Consider the following 14,917-nt stretch of genomic DNA (forward strand, 5'->3'; position numbering starts at 1 on the left):
CTGATTTAGGTTTAGTGTGATTTCTGGAAATAATTCATATGAATACTGGGATGATTCTTTTAACAAGGTTTGAATGGTTTTTGCTCTTGTCAAAAAAGCTAGTGTTCTATTTGTAATAGCTATATATAAGAGGTAGATTGTGATGTGTTTTATAAGAATTGAGATGCTAATATTAAATTTAACAGTTTCATGATACATTTGCATTGCTGCTTAAAAGTAACTTCTCTAATGAACCAATTGAGAACGTCATTAGAGCACAACAGATTAATAAAAGGATTAAAGAGTGAGAAGATGGAGACAACACTTTTCTGCCTTTTTGTGGAATATATGCTATGGTGAAAGATTGATGAATCTTATAAACAGGAAAAGGAACTGTCTAGAGCAGTTTGATACTATAAAATTATAATTTTGATCAGGGCCAGTTTAAGATCCAAGCAACACAAGGGACAACTTGGGGCACCAAGATGAAAGGGGTATCAGAGGTAGATTTCTGTACATAGTGTATCACAATTAATAGTGCCCATTGTGGCATCTAGCTGAGAGGGATGCCAGGGGTACACGACTGCAAAATTTGTATACTATGTGTCTCAAAATTCGTACTGAAAACTGATGTGTGTGAAGGTGAGCAAGACAAAAGGAGGGGTGGGGGCACCAAATGGTAAGTTGGTTTGTGAACTGCTCTGATCTTAACTGTCAAAAATTGAAGATCGAATGTCATATCCTTTCTGCTGCACAAGGTAATTACAGTGATCCATATGCATGATAATTACCTAATTAGCTGTAAGTTAATAATATCTATTGGTACACTAAAGATGTCTAGATAGTTATGGATTTATGTGTGTTTTCTTGTTTCAGAAAGGCCAACTTGGTCGTCCCGCTCCGCCACCAGGCCACGAAGCAGCCGGTAACAGTAGCCGAAAAGATGGTCGTCCACCAAGAGATGGTCCCTGGTATTCGATTCCAGGCCTTGTGCCAAACATTGGGCCCCGACATGGTCGAAGGGCAACATGGGTTGCTGCTTCTGGGGACCAGACATATCTCAAAATTGATGAGAGCCTCATTAATTCCTTGAGCCTGACACGCTCTACGGTCATGGCCAACAAGCAGAGTATAAGTAGGTTTTAGTAGAAAATAGCAAACTAAGTGCTCAATTTTGCAACTGACTAAACTTTGAATCTTCAGAAGAATTGTGTGCATGTATGCATGACAGTGAGGATGAAAGGGGAAGCGGGAGGGCGCATTCTTTCATTACATTGTTTCTTTATTGCATTCCTAGAGACTCTGAAGTTAGTTACAGTTGCATATGTTTATGCAAAATGTTTCCTCTATACAGGGCGTTTCAAAAAGAAAGAGCAGATTTCAAACATTTATTTCTCAAAAACTACAAATGATAGAAACACAATTCAAACGTTTCTTGTCAGAGAAAGGTTCAAAGTTTTTCAATGGTCCGCGCAGAAGTTCCATGCAAATCCGCAGTGGCGCTGGCGTTTGTTTGTAGGAAAATGGCGACGACACCACAGGAACGATCATTTTGTGTGCTGCAATTTGCAAAGTTAGAGTCCATTGTTGGTGTGCAACGTGCATTCCGCCGTCAATTCAACAAACAGCCGCCTCGTCATAAGCAAATTTATGAGTGGCATCACAGATTCGTAGAAGATGGTTGCATCTGCAAGCGAAAAAGCACGGGTCGTCCACGCACATCGGATGAAAATGTCGAGCGTGTCCGTGCAGCTTACGAAAGGAGCCCTAGAAAATCCACGGCACGGGCAAGTCACGAACTAAACATGTCTAAAACAACGGTATGGCGCGTTCTGAGTAACCGTCTGCACATGAAGCCGTACAAACTGCAGTTATTGCAAGCATTGCGTCCTGACGACCACAACAAAAGGTTCGAATTTTCAACTGCAATTCTACAGGACATGGAAGAGGACAATTTTGCCGAACGATTAATTTTTTCAGATGAATCAACGTTTCACATTTCTGGTAAAGTTAATCGGCATAACGTACGAATTTGGGCGAGTGAAACTCCGAGGGACGTTATTCAACATGAAAGAGACTCACCAAAGGTTAACGTCTTTTGTGCAATTTCGGTAAACAAAGTTTATGGACCTTTCTTTTTCATGGAGAAAACTATCACAGGAACCATTTACCTGGACATGTTAGAAAACTGGCTATTTCCTCAACTTCAGGAAGATTCAAATCACTTCATCTTCATGCAAGATGGCGCCCCACCACACTTCTCTGAACCTGTACGACGGTACCTAAATAACACCATTCCAGGACGGTGGATTGGAAGAGCAGGAGCACAAGATCAATGTCATCGTCTGTGGCCTCCCAGGTCACCAGACCTTACTCCCTGCGATTTTTATTTGTGGGGGTACATAAAGGACTGTGTTTATGTCCCACCTATGCCCGCTACTCTTCAAGAGGTACGACATCGAATTGTTGCGGCCGTGAATTCGGTAACTAAAGACCAGTTGCGTCGTGTGTGGCAAGAAATGAGATACCGGTTTGATATTTGTCGTGTAACAAATGGTGCTCATATTGAGGTACAGTTTTGATATTTGTTGTGTAACATTTGGTACTCATATTGAGTGAAGGACCGTTGGAATTGTGTTTCTATCATTTGTAGTTTTTGAGAAATAAATGTTTGAAATCTGCTCTTTCTTTTTGAAACGCCCTGTATTTTGTTAGATGAATGTGTTTGTAAGTTACCAGTCTTTTCTTTTTTCTAGTTTTGCTCCCGACACAGAGTGATCACATAAGTTCCTTTAAGTGTTTAGTGATCAACAAACGTGATGGAAACTGTAGCAGTTTCAGTGGACCAGATCAGGTGGACTTCTCCCATACTGCAACTTGTCTTGATCCACTGTACAATGTGCTTTGGAGGTAATTTACAAAGATGTCCTTTATTTTTTTCTTACCCATTTAATAGTGTAGGAGCAAAATTCAAGTAATGTTTCCAAAAGAGTGCAACTGAAGAAAGTAATTTTACTTTTAACTTTTTCATTGTCTTAATCCTTTAACACAGAGGTAATTAAATTACAGCTAGGCAGATATGCAGGAAATGGACCACATAATCAGTAATCCCAGCAGCATCTGAATAAAAAATGTTATGTGGTGGCACTTTGTGGACAATGAGGCATAATAACTCTGCTTAATCACTGTCATAAACTCCAATTCCTGTCAACTTGGCACACCTCATTACACATTAAACTATGTCTTTTGTAATAGCAATCAAAACAATACATGGTAATGCTAGGAGTTACATGATATTCCCCATGAGTAGCTTTTGTTTCTACTGACTCTCTCTATACATCTCAAAATGAAAGTAGAAGTATCTGCAGAAATACCAGGGGAAAAAATGCACTTTGTGGGTCGTAAGACAGACATGCAGTTTAAAGGCTTCATAACCAAAAGTCTCTGAACCCTCCATGAATGGATTTACATTTTGTGACATCAGGTTTTGCCTCCCACAACACGTCAGTGCAGACGTAATGTATTAACAACACAGCTTTGTTTTGTGTAAGTATTAGGCAATCAAGAAACTGTCTGAACAGCACGTAACTATGGAGGCATGGACTCAGTCAGCATTATTTCAGAGTTACTTGTGCCCCCTTCTTCTATTAGCACTGTTATTTTGCAGTAAAAATGTAATTGCTCTGTTAAGCTTCCAGAAGTAATGCCAAGTGTTGCCAGACTAAACTGTTACTTTTTACTTCCATTACAGATCATCTGTCAACAACAGTGATTGAAAAATCTAGCAACAACAGATAGGACGTAGTTTTTATGATCCTGGTGCTTGCTGGAAGTTAGTGCTCACAAGAAAAAAAGTGTAACATCATTTAGAGTGGTGCAACCTACTCTTTCATTATCCTAATTAAAGTAGAAAACCTCTCCTTCATGTACTCATGTAGAAACACATTCTGGAACATCGTAAGTGGGATGTCCATGGTAGAAACTGGTACACTGCATCAAGGAACCATTCTTCAGCAGACCAGGCATCTGGTACCAGTATTATGAAGGAACAGTGGTTCAGTTTATAAACTTTGTAAATGTCAAGGTTCCTCAAAATTTATGTACAATCACGTAATTTCTTTTGTTTTTAGGTATTGGTGATGTAATAGCCCTTTTATTTTTTACAGTAATTTTGTTTAATTACTTCTTGAACACAGCAGGTTCACAGTGGCTTCTCGAAAAAGAGCTACTTTACTCTTTTGTATCAACAAACAAAAAAGAACTCCTTCATAATTTTTAAAATTTGAATGCCTTACTTTAATTAGTTTAATAATCATCTTAAAATTTATCTTCACTTTCATACGAATGCAGTACGTGATCTCATGCATGAAAAGTATTATCACTTGGTAGCATAATAAGAATAGAACTGGCTCTTTCAACATCAAATTACAAATCTCAATTAGAAAGATGCAATGTCATGTCATTTAGATAGTCAGCAAAGATTTACTTTCATTGCATGAGGCCTTCAGCAGCTCACTTGATATGGCAGAGTTTCAGCTACATAGATTACCAAAGTGGCATAGGGATGTACATGAAGCTTCTTTCACTCGGATACCATCTGCTGATCAGCACACACACACACACACACACACACACACACACACACTCTCTTAATGTGAAGTACAACAATTGAATCATGAAAATTTCAGTAAATATAGAAGGAACAGTGGTAATTTAACCAGAGCCTAATATCAGGAGAAGCTTACACGTAAATTGCTTCAGATCAAGCCGTGACAGATTGTTTTGAGTGGTTATCAGGACACAAAGCTCTCACTTCTATGTTTGGCAGAATAATTGCTACAGATCTTGCTGATGAACATTTAGTCCACATAAGATTTTTTGTAACTCACTATCAGTCGCATCTCAATTTTATGAGGCAAGAACCTGCTCTGAAATACTTTGTCGGTTAGAAATCTGTAAATAAATGTATAGTCTACTAGAAATTTGACGGAGTTACTCAAAAATCACGCTGCACATTTTTCTCAGATGTTAGCTTCACTGTAAACTATAGAGATATCAATGAGATGAATCTGGAAGCAGTCATGGACATAAAGAACATAATGAAGGAAATCAATGATGATCTAAAGAAAACTGAGACCTCCCTTTTAGGATGTCAATAATTTGTTAACACCACAGTAATGGTTAAAGACAAAACAACTTGTGTAAAATATGGAAAATAATTTAATTGGATAGATAAAAAATCTACTCACCAAGCAGCAGCAGCAGAACATACATATAAAAGAAGGTTATACTTAGGCAAGCTTTTGGAGACAGTGACTCCTTCTTCAGGCAGAAGGGTTGAAGAGGAAGGGAGAGGGATGAAGGAAAAGGACTGGAGAGTTCTAGAACTGCGGATCAGGGGAGACTTACGAATGGGATGAGAAGGAAAGACTGATTGTTGGGAACTGCATCAGACGAGATTTGAAAACTGGAGAGTGTGAGCACTCTTACTCAGCAAGCCACCTCCTGAATGTGCCTGGCATAGACAGTAAGACTCTATTTGGGAAAATAATCTGTTATGGTAACCATATTGCACAGATTGATTCTGTAACTTTATTAACAGAAAGCTGAAGTTGACATTGACAAACTGTACCATAGAAGTAAAACTACATTCGGAATGGGGAACATAAAATGCAGAGTTCCACTAGGTTTGATTTGGACTTGGTCTTGTTTTTAATCAACATAACTGACCTCCTAAGCACTCTAAATGGTGTTTCAAAAACTGGAATGTTTGTCAGTGACACAAGTATATTGATCAAAGTGTACGAGACTACAGAGGACAGTCTGGAACTTCCTGTTTGCCACATATTTAAGGAACCACTGGTTTGGTGGAAACCTACCTCCACAGTGCTCTAACTTAGAAGAAAGTATAGTGTGGTCCTCACGATCAGATGCCAGTGTTAATTAAAAAAGAAACCTACTGCCTCCATCTTATCAACTCCGCAGATATGCTGCACACAAAACAATAAATTTAATTTTCTGCTCATGTTCCTTTTCTGAAGTCAAACTGCAAGCCTAACAACAAAATGCTGTGTGCTATCACGTACAGTCATAATCAAAAGTACCCTTTGGCAACAACTGGCTGGAGTCACAGCTATAGACAGTCCTTCTCCCTGATTGGAGTTGTCAATAAGCATGATCTCCAAATGCACATTAATTGTAGCATCATAGCGACTGATTTTCTCAAGTATTATGCATGAATTGCTCTGACAGCCATACATGATGAGAAAATGAGTAGTTAGTAGTTCTTATGGAACCATGTTTTATCTGAGAAAACTGCATTATCAGTGTGTGGGAATAAGGTTACTTGATTGTGTGTATTGCATCTAAGTAACTGTCATCTTAGTGGTAACAATGAAAATGTGGATATGGAGATATCAGTAGGAGGTTAAAGAAGGTTTTCACACTTGCCAAAAAGTTTTAAGGCGTTAAGCAATTACTAGCAGACAAAAATTAGCCTTGTCAGTACTTACATGAAGAATCCATCTCAGCTAAGGAAATTGATAGAACCTTGATTTATCAGTGAGTGTAATAGATATCTACTGATGCCTTCATATTGGAGAATTGCATAAATACAGGACTGCAAGGAGGAGGGGAGGGGGGTGCAGGGTATTAGGACATTAATCCCATCATCCAACAAACATGCACAGTGTTCTGTTTTTGTAACTTCGAGGTAGCAAAAAACTTATGTGACTTGGTGGTATGCTCCACTGAAGAAGTATTTAGTTGGTCAAGACTGGTGGACTGTCTTTATGGAGATCCAGTAACACTTGCTACTCTTCAGATAATTTTGTTTCCACAGCCAAAAGACAGCATAAAATTGGCATTTTGGGGTTGGATGGCTACAGCTGGTGTGGGAGAATTAATTGAAGTTTCACCCAGAATGGACTCAGATAAATATAGTCATGTTTTATAATAATGTTTTATCTCATTGTCTACCAGCAGAGGTGCCTATCATCTAATTGGAACTCAACAACACGTGCCTCCATACATCAGAAGCAGCTGCTTTAGTTATGACATGAATTGCAATATACATTCACAGTCCCCCCCCCTTTTTTTTTTTTTTTTTAGAATCAGCACATAAATGAAAAACAACTAAAAGATGTCATAATGGATACCTTAAAGTGTTGGTGATGGAATGACCCATGAAGTCTTCAAACATAAGTGTACTTGAGTATGTTTGGGCGTTGAGGGCTTGAGTCTGTGATCTGTGTCAGGAATGTACTCAAGAGACTCTTCAGAATCATGCTTTTGCCGTGTGGGGGATCATTAGGCAATATCACCATATTGCCTGTTTCAGAAATGCACTCATGACTCTTCAGAATCATGCTTTTTCTATGTGGAAGATCATTATGCAATGTTGTCACCATATTTGGTGCTCCCTCACCACCTGCACCCCTCAAAGATTCAGCAAAGTATTGAGACTGGGCAAAAGTGGACTCCACGTTTAAAAAAAAAAATCACCTTTTATTTTAAATTTTATCATTTATATATTTACTTTATTATTTTTTGTTTGCAAATTAATTTGGTGAATGCCATATTTTTCAAGCCACAATAGTTCGGGATGATGAGGATTTGTGGTCCTTACATAAAAACGAAAACTGGTTAGTTCATTTACAGGTTCTCGTTTATTATTGTTTTTAACGTTATGTTTGATATGATGTCCATTAAATTCCAGCAAGAAAGAGCTGTATTTTTTCTCAGTTTTTTGTTATCAAATTGAGTTGACACCCCAGCTGCTCCCTCACACCTTCTATTAAGGACAGATCTGCGGATCTTGCTTAACATTGGAGTGCCCCAAACCCATGCAGACAGTTCACAGAGAGATGTGCTACGCATAGTCGAGCATTGCCCTGCTGGAAAATGGCATCACTAAACTGTTGCATGAGAGGTAATACATGATGATGCAGAAAGTCCACGAGGTACCATTGTGCCTTTGGATTTCTCTCTGTCACTATCAAGCAAGACCTTAAGTCGTATCAGTGGTTGCTTTTGCTGTAACTCCAGGAGTAATGCCACTGTGCCTCCCCAAAACATTGGAAGAACGGGACTCTCCTCAGGTTGCTGCTCTTTTCGCCAGAGATAATCATTTGAGGTAGTGCATATTGCTGAAAACATTGGGAGGCCATTCATCAGCAGTCCATGCTTCCTGGTCATGGCACCACTCAAAAAGTAGCTGTTCGTGATTTGGTGTTAACAGCAGCCTACAAATGGGACGGTAATTCCCTAGTCTGGGTGCTGCTAGTCTCTGACCAATGGCATGGGACGACAGAGAATGTTGCAGGGAGTCCTTTACTTGTTCTTGGATGGTATGCACAGTTATGAAAAGATTATAATTGTGCTTGGTGCACAATATAAGAACCCTCCTGTGTGGTGGTTAGACGTGATTGACCAGAACCTTGACGACAAGTGTGCCTGTCCTCGCTTTCTGAACATAGGAACACTGTCACATCCAAATGCTGCATAAATTTGAATTCTGCACGATTCAACCAGCCAGCAAAACAGCCACCCACAATATGTTGTTGTTGTTGTTGTTGTAGTTGTAGTCTTCAGTCCTGAGACTGGTTTGATGCAGCTCTCCATGCTACTCTATCCTGTGCAAGCTTCTTCATCTCCCAGTACTTACTGCAACCCACATCCTTCTGAATCTGCTTAGTGTATTCATCTCTTGGTCTCCCTCTACAATTTTTACCCTCCACGCTGCCCTCCAATGCTAAATTTGTGATCCCTTGATGCCTCAGAACATGTCCTACCAACCGGTCCCTTCTTCTTGTCAAGTTGTGCCACAAACTCCTCTTCTCCCCAATTCTATTCAATACCTCCTCATTGGTTATGTGATCTACCCATCTAATCTTCAGCATTCTTCTGTAGCACCACATTTCGAAAGCTTCTATTCTCTTCTTGTCCAAACTATTTATCGTCTATGTTTCACTTCCATACATGGCTACACTCCATACAAATACTTTCAGAAACGACTTCCTGACATTTAAATCTATGCTCGATGTTAACAAATTTCTCTTCTTCAGAAACGCTTTCCTTGCCATTGCCAGTCTACATTTTATATCCTCTCTACTTCGACCATCATCAGTTACTTTGCTCCCCAAATATCAAAACTCCTTTACTACTTTAAGTGTCTCATTTCCTAATCTAATTCCTTCAGCATCGCCCGACTTAATTCAACTACATTCCATTATCCTCGTTTTGCTTATGTTGATGTTCATCTTATATCCTCCTTTCAAGACACTGTCCGTTCCGTTCAACTGCTCTTCAAAGTCCTTTGCTGTCTCTAACAGAATTACAATGTCATCGGCGAACCTCAAAGTTTTTATTTCTTCTCCCTGGATTTTAATACCTACTCCGAATTTTTCTTTTGTTTCCTTTGCTGCTTGCTCAATATACAGATTGAATAACATCATGGAGAGGCTACAACCCTGTCTCACTCCCTTCCCAACCACTGCTTCCCTTTTATACTCCTCTACTCTTATAACTGCCATCTGGTTTCTGTACAAATTGTAAATAGCCTTTTGCTCCCTATATTTTACCCCTGCCACCTTCAGAATTTGAAAGAGTGTATTCCAGTCAACATTGTCAAAAGCTTTCTCTAAGTCCACAAATGCTAGAAACGTAGGTTTGCCTTTCCTTAATCTTTCTTCTAAGATAAGTCGTAAGGTCAGTATTGCCTCACGTGTTCCAATATTTCTACGGAATCCAAACTGATCTTCCCCGAGGTCAGCTTCCACTAGTTTTTCCATTCGTCTGTAAAGAATTCTTGTTAGTATTTTGCAGCTATGGCTTATTAAACTGAATATTCGGTAATTTTCACATCTGTCAACACCTGCTTTCTTTGGGATTGGAATTATTATATTCTTCTTGAAGTCTGAGGGAATTTCGCCTGTCTCATACATCTTGCTCACCAGATGGTAGAGTTTTGGCAGGATTGGCTCTCCCAATGCCGCCAGTAGTTCTAATGGTATGTTGTCTACTCCCGGGGCCTTGTTTCGACTCAGGTCTTTCAGTGCTCTGTCAAACTCTTCACGCAGTATTGTATCTCCCATTTCGTCTTCATCTGCATTCTCTTCCATTTCCAGAATATTGTCCTCAAGTATGTTGCCTTTGTATAGACCCTGTATATACTCCTTCCACCTTTCTGCTTTCCCTTCTTTGCTTAGAACTGGGTTTCCATCTGAGCTCTTGATATTCATACAAATGGTCCTGTTTTCTCCAAAGGTCTCTTTAATTTTGCTGTAGGCAGTATCTATCTTACCACTAGTGAGATAAGCCTCTACATCCTTACATTTGTCCTGTAGCCATCCCTCCTTAGCCATTTTGCACTTCCTGTCGATCTCATTTTTGAGACGTTTGTATTCCTTTTTACCTGCTTCATTTAGTGCATTTTTATATTTTCTCCTTTCATCAATTAAATTCAATATTTCCTCTGTTACCCAAGGATTTCTACTAGCCCTCGTCTTTTTACCTACTTGATCCTCTGCTGCCTTCACTATTTCATCCCTCAGAGCTACCCATTCTTCTTCTATTGTATTTCTTTCCCCCATTTGTGACAATTGTTCCCTTATGCTCTCCCTGAAACTCTGTACAACCTCTGCTTTAATCAGTTTGTCCAGGTTCCACCTCCTTAAATTCCCACCTTTTTGCAGTTTCTTCAGTTTTAATCTAACCGATAGATTGTGGTCAGAGTCCACATCTGCCCCTGGGAAATGTCTTACAATTTAATACCTTGTACCTAAATCTCTGTCCTACCATTATATAATCTATCTGATACCTTCTAGTATTTCCAGGATTCTTCCATGTGTACAACCTTCTTTTATGGTTCTTGAACCAAGTGTTAGCTATGATTAAGTTATGCTCTGTGCAAAATTCTACCAGACGGCTTCCTCTTTCATTTCTTTCCCCCAATCCATATTCACTTACTGTGTTTCCTTCTCTCCCTTTTCCTACTCTCGAATTCCAGTCACCCATGACTATTAAATTTTCATCTCCCTTCACTATCTGAATAATTTCTTTTATCTCATCATACATTTGATCAATTTCTTCACCCACAATAAGGCCACTTTAAAGCTGTCTCGTCGGAGTATATGGCATCTCCATGTCATCAGCAATGCTCATTCAGCATCTGTAGTTGTTCACGTACCTGGTATGCCCTACTGGGCTGGGTAGCAATGCTAAATGTGGACAGTACTAATGCACTTAGGTGATCATCATAAGAGTTGCTGGTCTGATCATGTAGATAGCTGCCAATAGTGTGTACATCTACAAAGTTAAAGTGACATCTGATGATGTCTTCTGAATGCATCACATTTTTAGTCATCCAATGTAATAGCATATTTATTCACAACATAACCAAGCTAACAATTGGGAAATTGTGAGCTCCAACCCCCATCATACAAATTTATTAAATATTTAAATCATTTCTGAAGAAAAATACAGAAACCAGTGGATGTAAGGAATTATTTGTCATTAAAGAATAATCAGTTTGAGGGTTTATGAGTGTGAAGTCCACCCATTTTCAGACTCCATAAAAATTTTAAAAAACATTTTTACACATTTCAAATATGTCTTTATCTAACAAATGTTATCATCTGTATATTTCATACCTGACATATCATTTTCATATGAAAATCCCCATATGTAAAAGAGTGATTTGTTAAACTCTCTGCTTGCTGTTTCTTACGTATTGTGTAAAAGGACAATTTAGAACATGAACAATTCTAGGTTGTTAATTGGTACTTTGTGTTTGTCCTGCAAAATAAGCTTAAGTGTTTGCTGTAAGAAGTACATAGTTGGGGTGGATCTCTTTTTAATGAACTGTCTTTTGCTCTTTTTGAATAGAGTATGGGTTTGGTAAAAGTGTAACACTAGTTAATAATAATAATAATAGAATATCTGTCATTCCACAGCACAAGTTCATGCTGTTTCTTTTTTCCCCTTTTTGTTCTTGATTATCTTACTCCACTGCTCTGCAATGGATAATACTAAAATATTATCCTACTTAAGTGATTATATTGGGTTCTTGAAAGGTTTCACTGGAATAAAAAGAAATAAGTGCACAAGGTAACTAGTGTAATAAAATATTATGATGCACTTGCTTATAACTAAAAAAAATTTTTTTTTTTTTACTTTGAAATAGCCATTTAGTAATCATATTGTCTCTCTTTTCTTTCTTTCTTTCCCTTTCCGATAAAAGAGGACCAGGAAAATAGTGATGGCTAGATCATAGGATTCTATAAAATTTCCCAAGATTTGGCAGGTTTTTTTTTAGTAAAGTGTTTTGCAATAGTAGTTTGCTCTCTTATGTGTGATACACAATCAAATTACTCATGACAGTTCAAGAATCAGAGATAAACACAACTTGTGTTGTTGACAGAATCTTCCTAATCTAATTATTGTTCACTGATGTGTTGCACATCAAGGTCATAGATAATGTTTTGACTATAATTGTACATAGCCTTCTTGGAAACGTTTTAGAATGCTGCTAGTGGGTAACAGTCTTATAATTGTCTACCATTTTAAAACTGTTTTTGTGATGAGTATTTAATTGCCTGGAAACTGACTGCAGTTGAAAGCCACATTGCAAAAGTGACGGAGTAAAACATGAATGAATGGCACACTGGTTTTCGCATGCCTCCATATTAGTCTTTACACATCAGAGATTTGTAAATTAATTTAATCTCTTGGCAAAATAAATACCTCTCAGCAATTGACAGTAGGCAAATAGCTCTATGAAGGTTCCAACCTAACCCATCAGATAACAACCTAACATCTTTTTGAGTGGCAAGATTGGGGGTGATACATATAATCAAGGGAAGTAAAAGACAGTGATGAGAGCTCTTGAAATAGGGAATTTGTCTCACATCAATATCAGAAGCAATAATAAATCCAAGTAGCTCAAAGGATAGTGGTCAGGTAAAATGGTCAAAAATGGTTTTTATTTTGACATTTAACCTCTCTGTAATTCTCCAGGCATGAGCTATTAACCTCTCTTTAATTCTTTGCGCATGAACTATACAGTATGTCCTGTTTGTGTTATGCAATTTAAACCCAAGGTGGACAGGGCTAGACTGGTGCAAGCTTGCTCTAGTGTCCACACTAGTTCAATTCCTCCCACCATGAGTGTAAATTTTGAAGCTTAAGTAAGTCACAGAGTAGTTTATGCTTTGAGGATGATGGGATGTTAATGTCAGAATTGCAGTCTATATTTTTCCTATGAATTATTCTAACAATTTATATGCCAAAAAGAACGTTTAATTCATATCAGTGATTTGAATTGCTAGCGGAAGCAAGATATCCTCTGCAATGCTCAGACTATATAATGGTTTTCTCTCAAATGACTCTTATTATGGATATTAATCACCACAAACTGACATCTAATAGGAGCCTCACACATTATCATCATCATCATGGTCTGTCGTAGAAATGCCATATTTGGAAGATTACAATCATCCCTTTACTAAGTGACAGATTGGAATGTGCCTCATCTGTGTTTCACAATACAGTACTGTGGTCAGATGAAGAGCAGTATTAAATGTTGGGGAAACCAAAATGTTACATTTAGGGAATACCTTCCAATAACCTTAAACCAAATTTGATTCATACAAATGTACTGTGGCTCATTGTAGGAAACTTTTGTCATCTCCCATGGAAGCTGACGGAGGATTGCATAAACCGTGGGGTAATCAACTACTTTCAGAAGGCATTGACTTCATGAGTAACTGCTGCCAAGTATGGGCTCTTGAACCAATAACACTGATAAACTGATTAAATTGTGTATTCAGGAGATACTATTCAACACTCAACAACTTTTACCTACTGTATGCTACAATGTGGCAGGCCTTCATGCACAGGGAGAAGTTAATAAATACATATTTTGATGTAACAGTACTTGAAAATACACCATCCTCTGACAAATGCATGATCAGGGTTCTTGTGGTCACCTCTCATCTATATTGCAGCCTTGCCTTGCTAAACATTACTGTCAGTATTGTCAGTAGTGGAGAAAATTGGCACCAGTCTGATAACATTGGCCAGTATTCACTTGTTTGTTACTGCTGCCAACATTACTTGGTAAGCATACTTCGTAGAGAAGAAGTTTAGTAGGATCTGTGTGTCGAGACTGCTCCTGCTCCATCACAAGGTTTGTCTGCTTTACTGTTAACTATGAAATGGAGGTATTTATGAGCAGGAAACACAGGTAATGATTTGTGTGTGTGTGTGGGGGGGGGGGGGGGGGCACACTTCTTTCTGGTCAGCTAACCCAATTCTTATTGTAGGTGCACTGTGGGGAGGGGTGGTGGAAATCACTGTGTGGCCATCTCAGCATGTGAATTTGCTTGCCTTTAACTAGGTCATGAATAATATTTGTTTGATCATCTTGCAAGCTGTTGCTAGGGTGTGAACAGAAAATTGCAGTGTAGGAGCTAGAAAATTCATTATTGTTATATTGTCACTCATTGTAATTTTTTGTGTTTTGTACCTTTCTGCTATTCCAAGGTTTAAAACAGAAACAGTGAACTGTTCCCCATTCCTTCTTCCCTTCATATTTCCCACACTTGTCATTAATTTATGTTGTGCAGAAGACGTAGTGGAAAGATGCATGGAAAATACCATTTTTCCAAGTAGACTTTATTTCATTATTTTTTACCCATGATACTGCTGATGGGGAAAAGACACCAGATACATTATCTAGAAGTATAATTGTGTCTCATAAATAATACCCATTGTGTTTTATCAAATTTGTAAGTTAAGTACCTAGTGATACAACCTAAATAATGAGGGATTAATATTGTGAACTACAATTTATCAATTTGTATTAAAGAATATTTCAGGTTAATTTTACTTTGTGATGACTAACAATCACTATGCAGCGTAATGTTAAAATACAGTA

At 38.3% G+C, this 14,917-nt stretch overlaps 1 protein-coding gene across 1 annotated transcript in view; it reads left to right on the forward strand.

Annotated features, from left to right (window-relative positions):
- Positions 1 to 14,917, forward strand: part of LOC124613548 (E3 ubiquitin-protein ligase MYCBP2-like) — a 798,425-nt gene that overhangs the window by 160,139 nt on the left and 623,369 nt on the right. Inside the window, exons 17-18 of the mRNA XM_047142259.1 lie at positions 856 to 1,114; positions 2,736 to 2,889. Coding sequence (XP_046998215.1) covers positions 856 to 1,114; positions 2,736 to 2,889 — 413 coding nt within the window. The remainder of the gene's footprint in view (positions 1 to 855; positions 1,115 to 2,735; positions 2,890 to 14,917) is intronic.

This window comes from Schistocerca americana, chromosome 4 (genome assembly GCF_021461395.2).
Source record: "Schistocerca americana isolate TAMUIC-IGC-003095 chromosome 4, iqSchAmer2.1, whole genome shotgun sequence".
Classification (NCBI taxonomy): Eukaryota; Metazoa; Arthropoda; class Insecta; order Orthoptera; family Acrididae; genus Schistocerca; species Schistocerca americana.